The sequence below is a fragment of the Lepus europaeus genome, chromosome 18 (assembly GCF_033115175.1).
Source record: "Lepus europaeus isolate LE1 chromosome 18, mLepTim1.pri, whole genome shotgun sequence".
NCBI classification, from domain to species: domain Eukaryota; kingdom Metazoa; phylum Chordata; class Mammalia; order Lagomorpha; family Leporidae; genus Lepus; species Lepus europaeus.
In genome coordinates this window covers 671,340-691,360 of record NC_084844.1, presented here as the reverse complement: position 1 = coordinate 691,360, position 20,021 = coordinate 671,340, and the positions used below count along the sequence as shown (strand labels likewise).

The 20,021-nt window shown below is 64.2% G+C and overlaps 1 protein-coding gene across 1 annotated transcript in view; it reads right to left on the bottom strand.

Annotated features, from left to right (window-relative positions):
* Nucleotides 1-7,082: 7,082 nt before the first annotated feature.
* Nucleotides 7,083-20,021, bottom strand: part of OGFOD3 (2-oxoglutarate and iron dependent oxygenase domain containing 3) — a 28,054-nt gene continuing 15,115 nt past the window's right edge. Inside the window, exons 6-9 of the mRNA XM_062215873.1 lie at nt 19,703-19,759; nt 17,431-17,584; nt 9,979-10,102; nt 7,083-7,356 (exon numbers count right to left, since the gene is read on the bottom strand). Coding sequence (XP_062071857.1) covers nt 7,220-7,356; nt 9,979-10,102; nt 17,431-17,584; nt 19,703-19,759 — 472 coding nt within the window. The 3' untranslated portion in view covers nt 7,083-7,219. The remainder of the gene's footprint in view (nt 7,357-9,978; nt 10,103-17,430; nt 17,585-19,702; nt 19,760-20,021) is intronic.

Here is a 20,021-nt window from a genome sequence, read left to right as displayed (position 1 = left end):
GGGGTGGCGGCCGTGGGCAGTCCTGGGGTGGCGGCCGTGGGCAGTCCTGGGGTAGCCTCCATGGGCAGTCCTGGGGTGGCGGCCGTGGGCAGTCCTGGGGTGGCAGCCGTGTGCAGTCCTGGGGTGGCGGCCGTGGGCAGTCCTGGGGTGGCGGCCGTGGGCAGTCCTGGGGTGGCGGCCGTGGGCAGTCCTGGGGTAGCCTCCATGGGCAGTCCTGGGGTGGCGGCCGTGGGCAGTCCTGGGGTGGCAGCCATGTGCAGTCCTGGGGTGGCATCCATGGTCAGTCCTGGGGTGGCGGCTGTGGGCAGTCCTGGGGTGGCAGCCGTGGGCAGTCCTGGGGTGGCGGCCGTGGGCAGTCCTGGGGTGGCGGCCGTGGGCAGTCCTGGGGTGGCATCCATGGTCAGTCCTGGGGTGGCGGCTGTGGGCAGTCCTGGGGTGGTGGCCGTGGGCAGTCCTGGGGTGGTGGCCGTGGGCAGTCCTGGGGTGGCGGCCGTGGGCAGTCCTGCCAGGACTGGCTGGGCAGGGTGTTGGGAGGCAGCTGCTCAGCACTGGCCGCGGGGTGTGGAGAGAACTGGGAGGAAACCCCACGGTTGCTCTAAAGCCATCCCGCCAGCCGGAAAAGCGGAGGGACCAGGGCCTCCCAGGGTGCCCAGGGTGGCCACGGCCGGGGACCAGCACTGGGGACTGTGGCTGAGTCCGTAAGCCAAAGTGAAACGCGCACGAAATTTGTGTGTACACACGAGATATAAAATCAACAGAATGAAGAGAAATTGTGAGCGAACACACTCGTATTCCTGAATTAAGGGGCAGGTGGCGGGGGGGGGGGGCAGCATGTGGCAGAGCAGGTCAAGCCTGCAGCGCCGGCATCCCACATGGGCGCCAGTTCAAGTCCCGGCTGCTCCTCTTCCGACCCAGCTCCCTGCTAATGCACCTGGGAAAGCAGCAGGGGACGGCCCAGTGCTTGGGCGCCTGCACCCATGGGAGACCTGGGTGGAGCTCCTGGCTTCGTTGTGGGCATTTGGGGAGCGAACCAACAGATGGGCGATCTCTCTCTCTCTGACCTTTGAAAATTCATTAATCAGAGGGAAAAAAGAGCCGTGCCAGCCTGGGTGGGCCCTGCCCAGGCGACGCCGTTTCCGGGGTTTCCTCCTGCGTTGAAAAACCAGAGCTGGGCGAAGGCTGCAAAGGCGCTCGCTTCGGCACTGTCTGCCTTTGCTGACTTGAGATCAGGAGCGCCGGGCCGGCGGGAGCCGGGAGCAGGGAACTCGGCCCAGGTCTCCCAAGCAGCGGCAAGAGCCATGGCTGCTGCCTCCCCGCGTGCGCACCAGCCGGTGCTCCATGTGGGAGGCAGGCGTCGGCCTCAGACCCGTGCCAGCCCCCTGGGCTCCCCGCCCACGTGCGTGGCGTGGGTGGGTGCGTTTCCAGAGAGGCCAGTGGAAGGGTGACTAGTGGGTGCATCTCCTGGGGTTCGGAGTGTGAGGCTGCACGGCACACACGGCATAAAACACACAGCATGCGATGCACAGCAAACGTCAGGCCGCCACAGGTGTCAGCGGAGGTGGGGGCGGGGGGGAGGCTCTCGTCTTCCTGCAAGAAAGAATTCAGGCAGGAGACAGCAGGGAGCAGCAGGTGCAGGGGTTAGGGGGGAGGGCTCTCAGGCAGAACGTGAGTGCCTGCCTCATACTCAGCCTGGGCTTAAGGGAATGGGTCCCTCCTTCCGCCATTTCTCCTCCCCCTCCCCCCTCCTTCCCCTCCCCCCTCCTTCCCATCCTTCCCCTCCCCCCTCCTTCCCATCCTTCCGCCATTTCTCCTTCCCCTCCCCTCCTTCCCCTCCCCCCTCCTTCCCCTCCCCCTCCTTCCCCTCCCCCCTCCTCCCCCTCCCCCCTCCTTCTGCCATTTCTCCTTCCCCTCCCCTCCTTCCCCTCCCCCCTCCTTCCCCTCCTTCCCCTCTCCCCCTCCTTCCCCTCTTCCCCTCCCCCCTCCTTCCCCTCTCCCCCTCCTTCCCCTCCCCCCCTCCTCCTCCCCCAGGACAAAGGGTTTGCTGAGTATAAATCAGGAAAAATTCTTCCTCAGGTTTTCTACTCAGTGCCAGCAGACTGGGAGCTTCCCCTAGGGTGCCTGCCTTGGAGGAAGGATGTGATTTTGTTTTATTGCTCTGTGTTACCAGGCCAGGTAACCCATGTGGTGCTGAGGAGAGAGGGTTCTCCTAGGGAGCTTCCCCTGGGGGAGGGCTGAGCCCACCTGAACGTTGTCAGGGTCTGGGCAGGACTTTGCAGTGTGAAAGACTAGGCTGCTTCTGAAGCTGTTGTGTTCCTCTCTAGAGAAACTTCTCTGCTCCTTAGGCCCCTCTCTCACACACACAGGGTAACTTCTAACTTCCTACCTAACACGCGTGCATGCTACATACATGGTGTGTCACAAAATACACAGCACTAATGCATGACAGATAACGCTGATAGATACACACTACATACATGACGAATAACACATACCACACACATACATGCTACGTAATGCATACAAGTGAATGCGCACTACGTAATAAAACAAGGGTGTGTGCACGTGTGTGTGCACTCGGTGTGTGTGTGCGCTGTCCACATGGGGACCAGAGCTAGGTCTAAAGGTTTTCAGTGGTCAAGAGTGTTAGCTCTTGATGGAAAAAGTTTAGGGAATTTTCCTTAAAACTTTGTTCTTTTGGGTCTTTCTCAAATTTCTCCAACACCCACGCAGGCCTTCAGAATGTGAACTCATTTAGGTGTCTCAGGGCCTGAGCCCTCGTTTCCCAGGCGCCCACCTCCCCCCACCAAGCCTCCCACAGGGGCCTGGGCCCCTTTGCTGTGTGAGTCCCCCCGTGGGCAGCCTGGCTGTCTGTGACCAGGGCACAGGTGGGCAGACAGGGAGGGGACGGGGTGCCGACAGGGGTCAGGACCTCTGCTCACCGATTGGATCTGTCCGAGCCGCAGCGGAGGACCTTGGCCAAAGTCCTCTCTGCCCGGGGGGCTGCAAGCAAGGCAAGGTCCCGGCAGTTTCTGGCCGACCCCTGGGTTCCAGCTGGTTCTAGCTGGAATCAACCACAGGACGGGGACCTGGAGATGCCCCAGGGACCTGCGGCCCAGGCTCTGTCCTGACAGCCCCGCTGCCCTGGTGGCCGTGTCCTGTCCGTCGCTGTCTCATGGATGGGACCCAATAGCCCGCGGTCGTTTGTGTCTGGATTCCCGCGGTTTCACACGTGCCCACGCCGTGTCAGCCTCCGTGGATCACTCTGGCTGCTCTGGAGCGTGCGCTGGGGGCACACAGGTCTGCTGCCCTTCGGCTGTGGCCGCCCTGGGGGCGCGGTCCGGCTGCTGTGGGGTTCAGGTTGATTCTCCTGGTGAACCGTGGAGTGGAGTTGCTGGCAGGTGTTTCTAGCAGAAACGGTGCCAGCGTTGTCGGCATCCACCTGGCATGCACAGTGCTGCAGGTGCCTCTGGGAAGGAGCCTCTTGGCTGGGAGCCCCCCCAAGAGCCTAAGTGAGCTGGGGTCAAAGGTTCTGTGTGGGCTCAGGTGGAGCCGGGGGCGGGGCGCGCGGGGCAGGAGAGGAAGGGCTGGGCCCAGGGCAGCCCAGGATGGGGACTGCAGCAGGGGAGGGGCGGGCACCAGGCCCTGGGCACATCCCTTTGCCCCCCACGCCCACCCCACACCCCATGGGGGAGGCAGGGGGCGGCCAGGGTCCCGGGTCAGGCCTGCAGAGGGCACAGCCCTGGCTGTGGAGAGAGGGTACCTGGCCGTGCTGACCAGCGTGAGGACTGATGTCCAGGCACCCTCACGCTCCGGCCCGCCAGAGCTGTCTCCTGGGGCAGTGGGCGGGGACACCACCTCCCCCAGGCTGGCCTCGGGGGCCAGAGGACTTTTCCAGGCCCCTCCAAGCCCCCAGGAGAGTGAGCTGGCCCAGTCCAGGGCCCTGCAGAGTCCAGACTGTGGCTGCCCGGCTGCACCTGCCGGAGGTGCCAAGGACGCAGCCAGGGCTGCCAGCGCCTGTCCCCGGGCTGCTGTGTTCCCTGCGCATGGTCATGCTCATCTTTACAGGAATGCCCCCTGGGAGCAGTGGACACCCTGCTGACCTGGCTGGGGAGCTCACGGACACGGCCCCACCAAACAGGGCTGAAGTGGTGGAAGTGACGGCGCTCGCCGTTTGAGAACTGAGCTGGCGAGGTCGGCCACAGCTGCAGAGCTGTCCCCCGGAGGGCGGGGCCGTGTCCCCCGCCCCCTCCCCCCAGCCCAGGCAGCTTGGCCTGTCTGAATTCCAGACGGGTGACGGCAAGGCAGGAGGCCGGGCTGCCAGCAGCCAGTGGCCAGCGGTCACGCACTCCAGACTTGGGCCTCTCCCAGGCTGTAGGGAGGCCAGCTCCATGCTGGGGTCAGGGGAGGCCAGGTCTCCCAGGACACACACAGGCCCCAGAGGAGTGGTGGCCTCCAGGTCGCCCGGGACAGGTGCACGGGCCGGCGCTGGCCCCAGGCTGAGTCTCCCTCCTAGGGCTGTGGACGCCCAGGCCGGGTGCCAGGTGAGGTGGGAGGAGGCAGCCTCGCAGTCGGTCCCTAGAACCCCAGCCTGCCTCGGCTCTGCCCCCAACATGGGCTCCACCTGCAGAGCCACCCCCAGCTCTGCTGGCCTGGGACGCAACTCAGCACCCGGAGGCAGCTCAGAGGGTCACCTCCTGGGGAGACCCCACTCCCTTTCCACCGTGCCCTTTGGCCCCCAGGCCCTCGGGGATTGGCTGGGAAGCATCTCTCTGGGCCTCCACCACGGCCCCTCGGCTGAGCCCACCACAGCCTTTGCCCCTTGCTCCCTTCACAGCTAAGGGACTGGGCTCCAGGGGGCACTTTTGTAAGGTGAGGGGCAAGGCAGCCTTGACCACGCCAGTCCTCTGAGCCCTTGGTGGCCACAGGTGTGCCCGTGGCACTGGTGAGGCCCAGCGTCCGTCTTACCCCAGGACTAAGCGTCCACTCTGCACTCCTGGGCAGAGCCAGCTGCGCCAACCTCAGCTCCTCTGGGGGCTGACGGCCAGGAGGGGCTGTCTTGGCCTGGTGGGCAGGCTCCCTCCCTTTCTGCCCTCAGCCTCTGCCCATGGCCGCGGGCTGTGCCCCCTGCACGCCAGGCTGGGCACGGGCAGCCAGAGGCCAGCACCCTCCTCCTGCTGGACCCACGTGGGGCGGGCACGGTTTCAGGGAGGTGCTGGTGAGGGGTCTGGGCTCTGCCCTGACAGGTCAGGCGGGGGCAGCTTACAAGGTCGGCCCCCAGCCCAGCCTGGGATTGGCCTTGGGAGACAGGGGATGGGGCCCGCTGTGCGGCCCCCACCTCAGTGCTGGGGCCCCTCCCCCTGCAGCCCACAAGCAGGTAAAGGGGCGTCTCTGCCTTGGGAGAGCCAGGGTCAGGCAGGCCTTGGGGAGGGCGGCAGTGTGGGGACCGGGGTGGCACTCGTCCTCCCCCCCTCCCAGGACAGCAGGTGCAGGGCCGGGCCTGGGAGCCATGGGATGGTGATGACCGTGACCCCAATGCTGCCTCTCAGGAGTGGAGGTGGCCCCAGCCCCCACCTCTGTCAGGGTCTGGAGCCGAGCTGAGCCTCAGGGCAGTGTATGGCAGCGTAGCAGGCATGAGTGCCCTGAGCTGTAGCCCAGGCTGAGGGCCCAGCTACTCTGCCACACCACAGCAATCCCCCCATGGAAACTTCCAGAAACAAACTGCGTCTTCCAAACAGTTTTCCCCTGGAGCCCCCACAGCCCCGCGAGGGTGCACAGAGCAAGGGGAGCCCACAAACCAGCTCCAGGCCGCTCCTGCCTCAGGGGCCTCCAATGCCCAGGGGTTTAAAAGAATTTGCTCATCTGGAAGGCAGAGGGAGAGAGAGACGGAGAGTCAGGGGTCTTCCATCTGCTGGTTCACTCCCCAGATGGCCACAACAGCTGCAGCCCAGGGCCGGGCCAGGCTGAAGCCAGGGTCCAGGAGCTCCACCTGGGCTTCCCACATGGGTGCAGTGCCTGCGCCTCCCAGGGAGCACATGGGGAGCGGACCTGGAACTCTGATCAGGGCGTGGGCATCCCAAGCGGCGCTGTAACCACTGTGCCCCAGAAACGTGAGGGGCCACAGACGGCCAGGGGTGCTGGCCTGTGGGCTAGCAGGCACCAGCCAGCGGGGTGCCCCGACCTCGGATGACGCTGGAAGCGGACCGGTCCTTGGGACGGCGACCGCGTCAGCACCGTCCTCTGAAAGCGTGGCACACACGACCGCGACGCTGCAGCCCGCGCTCCGCCGGCTCTTCCCGGCCCAAAGGCTCCTTAGTAAGCGCTCGGGGTCCGGTGACTGGACTTGCCATCGGCCAGGTCCCCCGAGCCTCCGCTGCAATCCCGCAGCCTGCTCTGTGTCTTCATTCCCTCTGCCAGGGGAAGAAGCTCCCGACTGCCCCGGCATGGCCTCCCCGGGTCCTAGGCACCTGCGGCAGGTCTGTCTGCACGGCCACTGTCCCTGCTGGCTGGGCGGAGGTGGACGGGAGGGCCGGCACGAGAACACGGCTCTTGGAGCCACGTACGGAGCTCCAACTCCAAACCCCAGCGCCGCTGCCCAGGCCAGGAGCCAGGCTGGTGGACGAGCCCCCACCCTCAGGCCGCCCTGCCCGGCTCCCCAAGCTGGTCCCTTCTCAGTCCTCGGACCACTACTTCCGTGTGAAAGGCAGGGGAGCCAGCCGAGCCTCGGCAGGCAGGAAGCCCGCGGGAGCCGGGAACAGCAGTTCTTGGCGAGAACCCAGGCGGCTGGTGGAGGTGTGGGGCTGGGCAGCATGGCCGACCGTGGTGCCCAGGTCGTCTCGGGTGGGCAGCCTTGGGAGTGCACTCAGAGCTGCCGGACCCTGGAACTCCGGCCCCGCCCGGAAGCCCCAGGCCCGCCTCTCGCCCCAAGGTGGTGCAGCGTGCGGATCCTGCACACCCTGCGGGAGCTGCCGGCCCCGACACAGGCCGGGCCCAGCCACGGAGGCCTCCACCTGCCCACAGCGCAGGAGTGAGGAGGGCGTGTGGCACGAGAGGCCGAGGCAAGCACAGAGCCCTGGGAGGCAACAGGCTGGCTCCCTTAATTTATTCACAGATGAAGAGATCAAGCAAGTCGGACCCTGGCGTAAGGCACTGTGTGCGGTGGGCCGGCTGCGGCCGGAGGGAACGGCTTCCCCAGGCGCCCTCGGCGCCCAGCCTGGCCCGGCTACGTGAAGGCGGGGTCAGCGATGCCGTGGTCGGGGTTGCAGGTGAAGGCGATGGTGACGGCGTAGCGGGTGCCCCAGCGGACCTTCTCCACGCGGTGCAGGTTCTCAGACCCGGACGTGAAGAAGGAGACCCGGCCTGGGGGGGCGGAGAGCGAGGGAGGGAGAGGTGACACACGCTGGGGCAGGAACTGGAGCTACAGCAGGGGAGCAGTGCGAGCCCTCCCTGCACGGGGGCGGGGCCAGAGGAGCCGAGGGACCACACCTCACCGGAGGGGACCCCAGAGCCCCCCCCAGACAGGTCAGGACAGCACGCAGCCCCCTGACGCCCAGCTCCCTTCAAGGGGAGGCGCCGGGAAGAGGCCCCTTCCGAGGGGTCCCGGAGAACTCCACGTTGGCCTGCTCCACCCCAGCGTTTGCTGCTCGGCCCCCACGTCGCAGGTGAGGGGCGGGAGACCCGGCCCCAGTGACCCGCACAATGTCATCGCCTCCCTGTCTGAAAAGGAGGGAACGCAGCAGCCCAGGGTGCCCTCGCCCTGCCTGCTGCCAGCGAGCGGAGGCTCGGAGCTCAGAGCCCTGGGGTTCCTGCGTTCCAAACCCCGGACGCTGGAAGAAGCTCGCCCCGGCACCCAGGACTCAGCCCCCGACCCTGACCGCTGTCTGCTTCCGCACGGCACGCAGAAGAGGAAAACACAAAACGGGGACCCAGGGCAGCGCAGTGGCCCCGGGACGCAGCACCGGCTCAGGCCCACACCGTGGCCCTTCACTGTTCCAGACACAACCCTGAGCCCAGACACGCCCGGGCAGGCTTCCCGCAGACACTGCCAAGCTGACTGGGAGAGGCACGTGAAGGCAGGAGAGGAAGCTGCGCACCCAAAATAAGAAAGAACAAGCAGGGGCCGGCGCCATGGTGTAGTGGGCTAAGCCTCGGCCTGTGGTGCCAGCATCCCGGATGGGCCCCAGTTCGAGTCCTGGCTGCTCCTCTTCCGATCCAGCTCTCTGCTGTGGCCTGGGAAAGCAGTAGAAGATGCCCAAGTCCTTGGGGCCCTGCACCCACGTGGGAGACCGGGAAGAAGCTCCTGGCTCCTGGCTTTGGATCGGCACAGCTCTGGCTGTTGTGGCCATCTGGGGAGTGAACCAGCAGATGGAAGACCTCTCTCTCTATCTCTACTTCTCTCTGTAACTCTGTCTTTCAAGTAAATAAAATAAATCTTTAAAAAAAAAAAAGAAAATTAAAAGGCAAAATCCAGATACCAGGAGGTAGTATCTGCAAAACCCACGGCCACGAGGGCCTTTAACCCACAGGACTCGCAGGAGACGGGAGAGGCCCCGGACGCGGCTGCTGAGGTGACAAGTACCCCGGCCTCAGAAATCCAACTGCAAGGCCCCTGCCCCACACGCGGCAGCCCCGAGAGTCCCGCGGTCCTGGCCCCCCAGGTGTGGCCTGGGCCTAGCGGCTCCCCCGAGGCACGGTGGGCCACAGGTGCAGGGACCGCTTCTGGGGTCAGGGCACAGAGCCCGCGGCTTCCATCTCCCTTGCTGTCCTGCTCTGAGGAGCCGCTGCTGGCCGGGAGGTGCAGAGCGGCCCTTTGGACGGCCTAGGAGGCCCCCAGCAAACAGCCCACGGGTGCAGGGTCCCGCCGACCACGTGAGCGAGCCTGGGAGCCCGACAGGGGGCTCAGCTAGGCCACGCCGACTCCTGACGCACGGAACCCGAGGAAGGAAGCGCTGGTTGTGTCCTGTGGCAACAGGCAACTGACCCCCTCGGGCTGGAACTCGACAGACAACACCAGGTGCTGAGAACTGGACACCCACCAGGCTGCCCACAAGCCCCCTGGGGGGCTAACCGAGAGGAAAACCTGGCACACAGGACAAGGACAGTGGTTAACGTGGTGGGCCTGGGCTGACCACACCCTGCTCTCAGCTCTCCGGACGCCCTGCCTGGGAGGAGTCTCTCTACCCGAGGGCCTCTGCTCCAGAGGCAGCGGTGTCCCCAAGCTCTCCACACCTCGGCCTCCCGGCCCCGGCCCTTGGCCACCTGCCTCCACCCCTTCCAGTGCCAGCCTCGGGGTGGGGACGCGCTCGGCTGCTCCAAAGCCTTGCATGCCTTTGATTTAGAAGCCACGTCCCTGCCTACACGACGGCTGCAGGGGCTCGGAGGATGCCATGGCCAGCAGGTGTTCTGGACCAGCTCACGTGGACAGCGCCATTGGCCAGGCTGAACCTGGCGGGGGGACACAGGCCCTTGGCAGCAAAGGGCAATGCCAGGGCTGGAGGAGTAGGGTGGCAGGTGAGGCGTGGTCCCAACGGTGCTCGGGCCACGGCCGAGAGTCCAGCTTCTGTCTGTGAGGCTGAGCTGGACCGGGCTGGGCTGGGCTGGGCTGTACCTCAGGGAGCCCCTAGCCCGAGCCCTGGGCACCGCAGGGCTGCGTGGCAGGCAGGCCTCTCAGGACACCGACGTCGGGCAGGGAGCCTCATCTCACCCTAAGTTTCCAGGCCCCTCTGAGAAGGAGGGACGGAGGGGACCCTGTACACCAAGGTGACGTCCGGGCCCGGGGCAGGCTGGAGACCATCACGGCTCAGCCGCCACCAGTGATGAGCTCAGCAGAACGGGACCCGGCGGCCGGCAGTGGACCCAGGCAGACACTCGGCCTGGGCCGGACACACGTCTCCACCATGTCTGGCACACAGTGGGTCTCTGCCCCCCGCCCCACAGCGTGTGTGGGCGTCTCAGTCAGGGCTGGGCAGCCGCGCGTCCCACCTGCTCGTGGCTCCACCGTCTTGTTGGCCCCTTCCTCCACGAACACGAAGCGCCCTCCACCGAAGTCCTCCAGGTAGTCGGAGAGGTACAGCAGTGAGGTGTAGTCGAAGGAGCCGTAGGTCACCTGCGGCAGAGCCGGGAGCAGCGGTCAGACCCCACCCGACCGTGCGCTTGTGAGGGCGGCCCCTTGGCTCACAAACAGACGTGCAGGCCCCACCTGGGGCCAGAGGAGGCCCCGCGTTCCTTCACAGCTCGGGGAGACAGTGGGCCCTGGGCTCACGCCTCTCCCGCGGGGACTCCCTGCCCAGCTGCCAGACGCTGAGCCACTGCCCGCACACCCCGCCCAGGTGGGTGTGCCTGGCTCATGTCCCGGCTCCCTCACCTCTGGCCCAGCTCCTGTGCCCCTGCCACCCACATGGGAGACCCAGATGGAGTTCTGGTCACCCGGCTTCAGCCTGGGCCAGCCTCGCTGTTGGGGCATTTGGGGAGCTGTGGGGAACCGCAGGCTGGCCACCTGTGGGAACCTCCTCATCTACATGGTTTGCAGCAATCGGTCGACCACAAGGCCCACGAACACAGCCAGGTGAAGCAGATGAAACAGAATGGACTCTGCATAAACAACCAGGAGGAACCCGGTGAAACAGATGGACTTTCGACCTGAGACTGTACGCGCCCTTCCATCTGATTGGACGATACCAGCGTGAACTGCACGGGAAGAGAGCCGCTATTGGCCGTGGAGCAGATGCTCCACGGACTTGGGGTATAAAGGGACATCGGGACTTGGGCTTGGAGCTCCTCCTTCTCTTTTCTTCTCTTCCCCCCACTCTTTCCTTCGGCCCCCACAAGTAAAAGTTCCTTGAGAACCGAGAAGCAGTGACCGTGTCGTGATTGCGTTGGACCCTTGCTGGCGAGGGCCCCACAGGGAGTGAACCAGCAGACGCAAGATCTGTGTGTGCATGTGTGTGTGTGCCTCACAAATAAACTTTAAAAAAAAAAAAATTCATTTTCAGTAACAGGGCCAGGCCAAAGCCAGGAGCCAGGAGCTTTCTCTGGGTCTCCCATGTGGGTGCAGGGACCCAGAGTCGTGGGCCATCTTCTGCTTTTCCAGGCCACAGCAGGGAGCTGGATCAGAGTGGAGCAGCCGGGACTCAAGGCGATGTCCATTTGGGATGCTGGTGTCATAGGCCACTGCCCAAGGATTGTTTTTAATTGAGGTAAAATATGAACGACAGAAAGTGTACCACCCTAACCGCCTGTCAGTGCACAGGACCTCCTGACAAAATGGGATTAAGAAACAAAATTTTGGTGCAAAAATGTCTGCTGTCCATGCGTGGCTTTTTCACCACACTTTCCGCGGACTTTGTGAAGACCTCGGGGCGCCCGCACGGTGGGGCGGCCGTCACCACCACCTCTAGAACCTTCTCCCCACCCTCAGCACATCCTGCCGCCGAGCTCAGCGCAGGCCGCAGGCGGGGGGCAGGGGCTGCCTCGCTGCCTGGCTCAGCGGTCACCAGCTCTGGGGGAGGGGTCCCACCAAAGCCGCCGAGTGCCCAGTCTTGAGCAGGGTGAGAGCCACACGGTGATGGAGCCGATGGAGCCGACTGGAAGCTGGACCTGGGGCCCAGGCGCGGCCGAGCTGGGGGACTCAAGTGCACTGCCTAAGCCGGGGCCCGGCACTCACCCAGCACCGGTGCAGCTCTACTGCACCACACGGTGGGCGGCAGGAAGGCTGGGCGGGCGGCTGCACCCTGAGGCCCCAGCTCAGCCTGCCCCAGGGGGCCCTGCTCCTGATCACAGGGCCCTCCAGGAAGCCTCCCACACAGGAACCGCTGCCCAGGCTCTGCCGTGGGGCGCCCAGAGTAAGTCACATGGCAAGAGAGTCAAGGGCCAGGCATTTGGCACTGTGGTTCGTACCATGAGGGCCTGGGGCCAGCACTGTGGTGTAGTGGGTAAAGCTGCCGCCTGCAGTGCCGGCATCCCATATGGGCTCTGGTTTGAGTCCTGGCTGCTCCATTTCTGATCCAGCTCTCTGCTATGGCCTGGGAAAGCAGTGGAAGATGGTCCAAGTGCTTGGGCCCCTGCACCCACGTGGGAGACCTGGAAGAAGCTCCTGGCTCCTGGCTTCAGCTCAGCTCAGCTCCAGCAGTTGTGGTCATTTGGGAGCTGAACCGGTGGATGAAGACCTCTCTTCCTCCCTCTCTCTGTAACCCTGCCTCTCAAATAATATCTTAAAAAAGATACTGCAGGCCGGTGCCACAGCTCAATAGGCTAATCCTCTGCCTGCAGCACCAGCACACCGGGTTCTAGTCCTGGTTGGGGCGCCGGATTCTGTCCCGGTTGCCCCTCTTCCAGGCCAGCTCTCTGCTATGGCCCAAGTGCTTGGGCCCTGCACCCGCATGGGAGACCAGGAGAAGCTCCTGGCTCCTGGCTTCAGATCAGCACGGTGTGCTGGCCACAGCGCACCGGCCTCAGTGGCCGTTGGTGGGGGTGAACCAACGGCAAAGGAAGACCTTTCTCTCTGTCTCTCTCTCTCTCTCACTGTCCACTCTGCCTGTCAAAAAAATAAAAATTAAAATTAAAAAAATTTAAAAAAAGTTACTGCAAGGGACGCTCGGCTCCCCTATCAGAGTCCTGGCTCTGGTTCTGCACACTGGGAGACAGCGGTGCTGGCACAGGCAGCTGGGTCCCCGACGCCCACAAGGGAGACCAGGAGGGAGCTCCTGGCTCCCGGCTCCCGGCTCCACCTGGCCCACTCTGGCTGTTGTGGACACTGAGAAGTGAACCACAGATGGGAAACTCTGTCTGTCTCTCTGCCTCTCTATAAAAATGTCAGAAAGTGTTCACTGAAAACGAATACTTTTTTTAAAGGGTAATCTTTTTTATTTATTTTTATTATTATTAGAGAACTATTTTTTAAGATTTATCTATTTGAAAGGCAGAGTTACAGAGACAGAGAACGAGGTCTTCTATCCACTGGTTCACTTCCCAAATGGGCAGAGCTGTGCTGAGCTGATCCAAAGCCAGGAGCCAGGAGCTTCGAACCGGCGCCCATACGCGCTGCCTGTGGTGGCTTACCTCACTACGCCACAGTGCTAGCCCCAAGAGTACGTTTCAAAAAAGCAGAGAGGGAGGTGGAGAGGGCAGGGAGGAGACGGAGAGGGAACTTTCGGGTCACTGTTTTGCACTGGGCTGTCTGGCGGCTGATTGCTTACTTGGGTGTGAGGGCGACCTGGTGTGCATGAGGGGACCCCCCACCCCGTGCGCGATCCACCGGCAGCTCCCCCCAACAGTGCCCTGCTCTGGGCCAGAGGGCTCAGTGCCGAGCTGCCTTGTCCTCTTCCCAGCTCTTCCGTGAAGTGAGCTGGAGGCGGGGTTTGGGCGTTCTGCCCGGGAAGCTCCCACACTGACTGGTTAACCACAGACCGGCTATTCGCTGGTAACAGTCGAGTCCAAACGAACGCCCACTTAGCTGCAGGGACAGACGCCACGCCGGAGTCTGGCTGTTCAGGGAGCAGCGCCTGGGGGCCTTGGGGTAACATCAAAGCCACTAGCGTCTGTGTCACAGGCTCCCAGGAGAATGGAGATGGAGGCAGAAAAACATATTTGAAAACCTCATGGCCCGGGGCCAGTGGGGCGGCCCAGGGAGCTCAGCTGCACCTGACGCCAGCATCCCACGCGGCTGCTGATGCCAGAACCAGCTGCTCCGTTTCCCGTCAGCTCTGCTGTGGCCTGGGAAGGCATGGAGGACGGCCCAAGCGCCTCGGCCCGCACCCACGTGGCAGACCCTGGCAGAGCTCCTGGCTCTCGGCTTCAGCCTGGCGCGGCCATCGGGGAAGAAAGCAGCAGATGGAAGATCTCTCCTGCTCTGCTCTCCCTCTCCCCCTCTGCCACTCTGCCTTTCAAATAAACAAATAAATATCTGCACAAAAACAGAGTCCGCTGAGACCACTAAAGCAGTGCTAGTGCGAAGGTGTCCCCCAGTGGACTCCACGGGTGAGCATCCCGGACGGGCTCGGGCCGAGGAGACAGACAGACAGACAGCACCTCCGGCTGACGGGGCAATTTTGGACTCATCTGAAAAACGTTCTGCCACCACCCCCATCACGCAACCCTTGACCCGCAGGCCTGAGCTACCGGGTGGTTTGTTTTTTTTCTGACAGGCAGAGTGGACAGTGAGAGAGAGAGACAGTGAGAAAGGTCTTCTTTCCGTTGGCTCACTCCCCAAGTGGCTGCCATGGCCGGCGCACCGTGCTGATCCAAAGCCAGGAGCCAGGTGCTTCTCCTGGTCTCCCATGCGGGTGCAGGGCCCAAGCACTTGGGCCATCCTCCACTGCCTTCCCAGGCCATAGCAGAGAGCTGGCCTGGAAGAGGGGCAACTGGGATAGAATCCGGTGCCCCGACCAGGACTAGAACCCGGTGTGCCGGCACCACAGGCGGAGGATTAGCCTATTGAGCCGTGGCGCCAGCTTGAGCTACCAGGTTTAAAACTAAAGACCCCAGTGATGCCATCAACCCTGGTGCACTATGGGAATGTGGCACACGCATTCAGCCGATCTCACCTGAGCACAGCTGATCAAGGTTCAAGAAAGTCCCAACGCCCATCCGTCCCCCTCCTGTCACCATGACCACCACGGTCATCTCTGGTCAGGAGGCAGGTGTGCGGGGGAGAGGGAGCAAGCCCGGGCCAATGAGGCACCTCGGTACCTCGCCACCTGCTGTGCCAGCTGCGGGCACAGGACTCCGTATGGATCTGGGGTGCCCCCCCGCCATGGCCAGGCCGACTGGGGCCTCACTCAGCAGCGGTTCAGCAAACTCCAGAGCGGCACCGGTCCTGCACACCACGCTGGGTGCTGGGCCGCAAGCAGCCTCAGTGGGAAGCAACACCCCAGGGAGCACAGGATCCTGGGAAGCAGGGGGCACCGGGAGCCTCGCCCCGGCCGGAAACATCACAACCCCAGGTGCCGCAAGAGCAGCCGCGTGAGAACCTGGAGCTCCCTGAGCAGGGGAGAGCCGGGCAGGTGCCGGGTGCCGGGAGAGCCACAGGAGTAACCGCGCCAGGTCCGCAAGGCCCAGGGAGCTGCAGGCCCAGCTCCGCGCCTCCTGACTCCCGGCTCACTCTGCCTGAGCGTTTGTCCCCGTGCCTGGTGCTGTCACTGAACCAGGCTGCGTCCCAGCACTGCCCTCCCTAGACCAGGTGCCCAGGGCCTCAGAGGGCGGCCCTGCCTCCACTCTCCTGGAGTCCCCTGCTCCCTCCTGTGGACAGTGCCATCTGCCCCACTCGGGTCATGTGCACCCCGAAGGTCACAGCCCCCGGCTTGGCCTCCACACCGACTACAACCGTCCTCCGTCGGAAGTCTCAGCCGGCGCCAGCACTGCGGCCCCGCGAGTGGAGTTGGTCCTGTAACAGAGCGTGGGTTCCCTGGCTGCTCCACTTCCCCTCTGGCTCCCCACTACTGGGCTGGGAAGGCAGATGATGGCCCCAGTGCCTGGCTCCCTGCCACCCAGGGAGGACCAGGGTGGAGGCCCAGGCCCCAGACTTTGGCCTGGGCCAGACCTGGCTGTGGCAGCCACTTGGGGAGGGAACTCTGTCTGTCACTATGCCTTTCAAACAAGTAGATAAATAACTCAAAGAAAGACTGGAACCTTTTCTAGCCGATCAGGTGACACAGAGCCACCTGCCGCGGACGGCTCTTTCTTTTAAGCCGACGAGACCACGTCCAGCTCAGTGGCCACGCGAGGCTACAGTGCTGGCCAGCGCAGACAAGGGGCAGCCCTGTGTCACGAAGTGCTAGTGGACGGCACATTCTAGACGCAGGTGAGGGTCGGATCAGCAAAACACAGCGTGGGAGGCCTGCAGGGACGGCGGTGGGCGCCCTTGGACAGTGGCTGCCGGGGGCCGGGGGCCTTGGACTGAAAGGACCCGGCGGCACTTCTGCGTCCGAGCCGGCGCCTCCCGCGGCTGCTCCGACGGAGCATCTCGTGTCCGGGGGCGCCTGGGCGTCCACCTCACACATGGCCACGGCTGTCACTGGAGAGCGTCTGTGGACGTGGGAGGGGGCCGCAGCCCAGGGCTGTGGTCCAGGAACAGCCCAGTGAGACTCCTGCTCCGGGCCTGCCGGCTCCTCCACGGAGCCCGAGCCGCGACGAGATCACCGAAACACGTGCCAACGCCCGCGCGGACTCGCCGAGGCCTGATCCGCAAGCTCAGACCCAACGCTGCTCCCATCACAGCTCACCCAGGCCCCGCTATTTTCGCTTTGTTTCTTCTCTGGTGACAAGAGACACAAAGGACAAGGCCTCAGGTGACAGCAGCTGGGGACACGGGCCCAAAGCAGCCCTGGAGACGGGGCTTCCCGCTGAGCGTGGCTGTGACTGCAGCCTGGGCTGTGGTGGGGAACCTTCCCAGGCACAGCCTGAGCCGCCTTGGGCCGAAGGGGGACAAAGACAGAGACGCGGGGGAGGGGGGCGGCCTCCCAGGGGACCCGGGCGAGGAGGTCAGGGGGCGGCCTCCCAGGGGACCCAGGCGAGGAGGTCAGGGGGCGGCCTCCCAGGGGACCCGGGCGAGGAGGTCGGGGGGCAGCCTCCCAGGGGACCTGGGTGAGGAGGTCGGAGGGCGGCCTCCCAGGGGACCCAGGCGAGGAGGTCAGGGGGCGGCCTCCCAGGGGACCCAGGCGAGGAGGTCAGGGGGCGGCCTCCCAGGGGACCCAGGCGAGGAGGTCAGGGGGCGGCCTCCCAGGGGACCCGGGCGAGGAGGTCGGGGGGCAGCCTCCCAGGGGACCTGGGTGAGGAGGTCGGAGGGCGGCCTCCCAGGGGACCCGGGCGAGGAGGTCAGGGGGCGGCCTCCCAGGGGACCCAGGCGAGGAAGGGCGGGGGGCGGCCTCCCAGGGGACCCGGGCGAGGAGGTCGGGGGGCAGCCTCCCAGGGACCCGGGCGAGGAGGTCGGGGGGCGGCCTCCCAGGGGACCCGGGCGAGGAAGGGCGGGAGGGTGGCCTCCCAGGGGACCCAGGCGAGGAGGTCAGGGGGCGGCCTCCCAGGGGACCCAGGCGAGGAGGTCAGGGGGCGGCCTCCCAGGGGACCCGGGCGAGGAAGGGTGGGGGGCGGCCTCCCAGGGGACCCGGGCGAGGAGGTCGGGGCGTGGCCTCCCAGGGGACCAGGGCGAGGAGGTCGGGGGACGGCCTCCCAGGGACCCGGGCGAGGAGGTCGGGGGGCAGCCTCCCAGGGGACCTGGGTGAGGAGGGGCCATGGCAGAGGCTGCGGTGCCCCTGCCGGCCCCGTCCACCGTGGAGGCCGAGCACAGTCGGGACAGAGGTCAGGAGCAGCACAGCTGCCTGCTCCCCGCGCTCCCCGGCCACCGCAGCCACATCTAGGGAGCGCCTTGAGCCTCAGGGGAGACACCGAAACACGCACCGCGACAACAGGCCCGCGGGAGACCGGGACGCCCCGGCGGCTCACCTTGTCCACGTGCGTGTGCCAGTACTCGTCGTGAGCCGTCTGCGCTTCCGTGCTGTTGATGCGGGAGAAGAACGTGGGCTTCGTGAGGTACAGCGAGGACGCGCTGATGCCGAAGGCCTCCGCCATGGCGAGCTGCACCTTCTGCCGCACGTCTCTGCCAAGGACACGGCCGTCACAGAGCGGCTCGCCCCGGGGGACAGCAGGTAGCTCTCTGCAGGGCCCCAGGGCCGCCAGACAGACCCAGGGAGGGCAGTGGGGTGGGCACACGGCATCTCTGGACACGTGACAGCATGTCATACACACACGGCACCCCTGGACGTGGGACAGAATGTCACATCCACACGGTATCTCTGGACATGTGACAGCATGTCATACACACATGGCATCCCTGGACATGGGACAGAATGTCACATCCACACGGCATCTCTGGACATGTGACAGCATGTCATACACACATGGCATCCCTGGACATGGGACAGAATGTCACATCCACACGGTATCTCTGGACGTATGGGACAGAACATCACATGCACACGGCATGCCTGGACACATGACAGAATGTCCTACACACATGACAGTCCCAAACACATGACAGGACATTACAGCATCCCTGAACACGTGACAGAATGTCCTACACACATGGCAACCTTGATCACATGACAGAATGTTAAACACACATGGCATCCCTGGACACGTGGGACAGGACGTCATACACACACGGCATCTCTGGACACATGGGACAGGACGTCATACACACACGGCATCTCTGGACACGTGGGACAGGACGTCATATACACATGACATCCCTGGACACGTGGGACAGGATGGCACACGCACATGGCAACCTCTGGAGCCTGAGGACCAAGTCCTGCAGGATCGGCCGCAGTACCCACAGCCCGTGCTGCCCAGAGGCCCAGAGGAGGACCCTGTGAGGGGCCAGGGCCCGGGTCCACGGCAGCCAGGCAGCTAAGGACGAGGCGGTGTCCCAGGAGGCCGGCAGCCCCTCCCTCACGGGCCGGGGGCAGGCTCCTCCTCACACACGCAGCTTTGTGACCCCCGCCGTCGAAGCCTTGCTCATCAGATCAGCATCCACAGTGGACCGGGGCCTTCCTGATGGCAGCTGCTGGCCAGCAGAACACTCCGGTCTGAGCAGAGCCCTCACAGCGGACCCTAGAGGGCTGGCTCTTTGTTGGGGGGGGAACTAGGGGAGTGGTGCTGGAGGGGTTGGCCTGTGTCTTCCTGTAGCACATGACACCTATCTGCATATCTACCTAACTACTCACATGTACATACAGGCACCTACTCACACACGGGCACCTGCACATGTCCCGGCTGCACACACAGACCTACACGTGTCCCGGCTGCACACAGACCTACACATGTCCCAGTGCACACACGGGTACCTGCACATGTCCCGGCTGCACACACAGGCACCTGCACACGTCCCGGCTGCACACACAGACCTACACATGTCCCAGTGCACACACGGGCACCTGCACGTGTCCCGGCTGCACACACAGACCTACACATGTCCCAGTGCACATACGGGCACCTGCACGTGTCCCAGTGCACACACAGGCACTTGCACACACCTACCTGCATACACAGACCCACACACATCCCTGCCTGCACATACATGTACCTACACATGTCCCCACCTGCACATGTCTCAGTGGCATTTACCTACACATGTACACACATCCCCACTTGCAAACATCATACAAACTTACATGCCACAGGCCTGTATCCATCTGCACACTTGCACACGTGGCTACACAACACACTGCATGCACAAGCACACACCGGCATGTGTGTGCACACGTGTGTTCCCACATGCATACACCTAGTGCTACGTCCACGCACACAGGCCTGTGCTGCATTCATGGCAGTCACGGGGACATGCACAAGTGGAGATGTGACAGGACAGAGGTCTAGCAACGCCCTCCCCAGGAGTGGCATCCAATCCCCCACGTTGCTGCCAGTGGGGCCCCCTGGGCGGAGAGCACAAGTCCCCCTGTGTTGTTTCCTGTCACTCTGTATACACCCCGATTATCCCAAAGTAAAATGAAGGAGCAATGCCCTGGCGATGGAGCGGCCACGGGGCATGAGGGCTGGGTGACTGCACCGGCGCCCCCTGCAGGCGGGGGCTGTTCCAGCTCGGGCTCCTACAGGAGCTGTGGGCCCCTCCACCCCCAGTCCTGGGTGTCACTCCCTCACACCTCAGGCCTCTCCTCCAGCCCCACCACTGCAGACCCCAGCTCGCCCCTCTCACCGGTACAACTGGAAGTCCGCATCTGAGAAGATGGTTTGTGTTTTATCCCCAAAGTATCTGTGGAACGTGAACAGTGTTAACACACGTAGTATTTTACTAGGCTTTTCCCTATCTCCCCTCAGTGCAGTCTCTCCCCACGCTAACCAGCCAGGCCCTGGAAACCCACCTGCCCCCATTCCGAGAGTTCCGCGTGCCAGCGGGAGTGGGGTCAGAGGCTCGGGACAGGACAACGCTGAACCTGCAGGACCCCGTCAGACCCCCGCTCACACGGCCCCGGGCCACAGTTCTAACAAGCCAGCGTCTGCTCTCCCCGACCCCC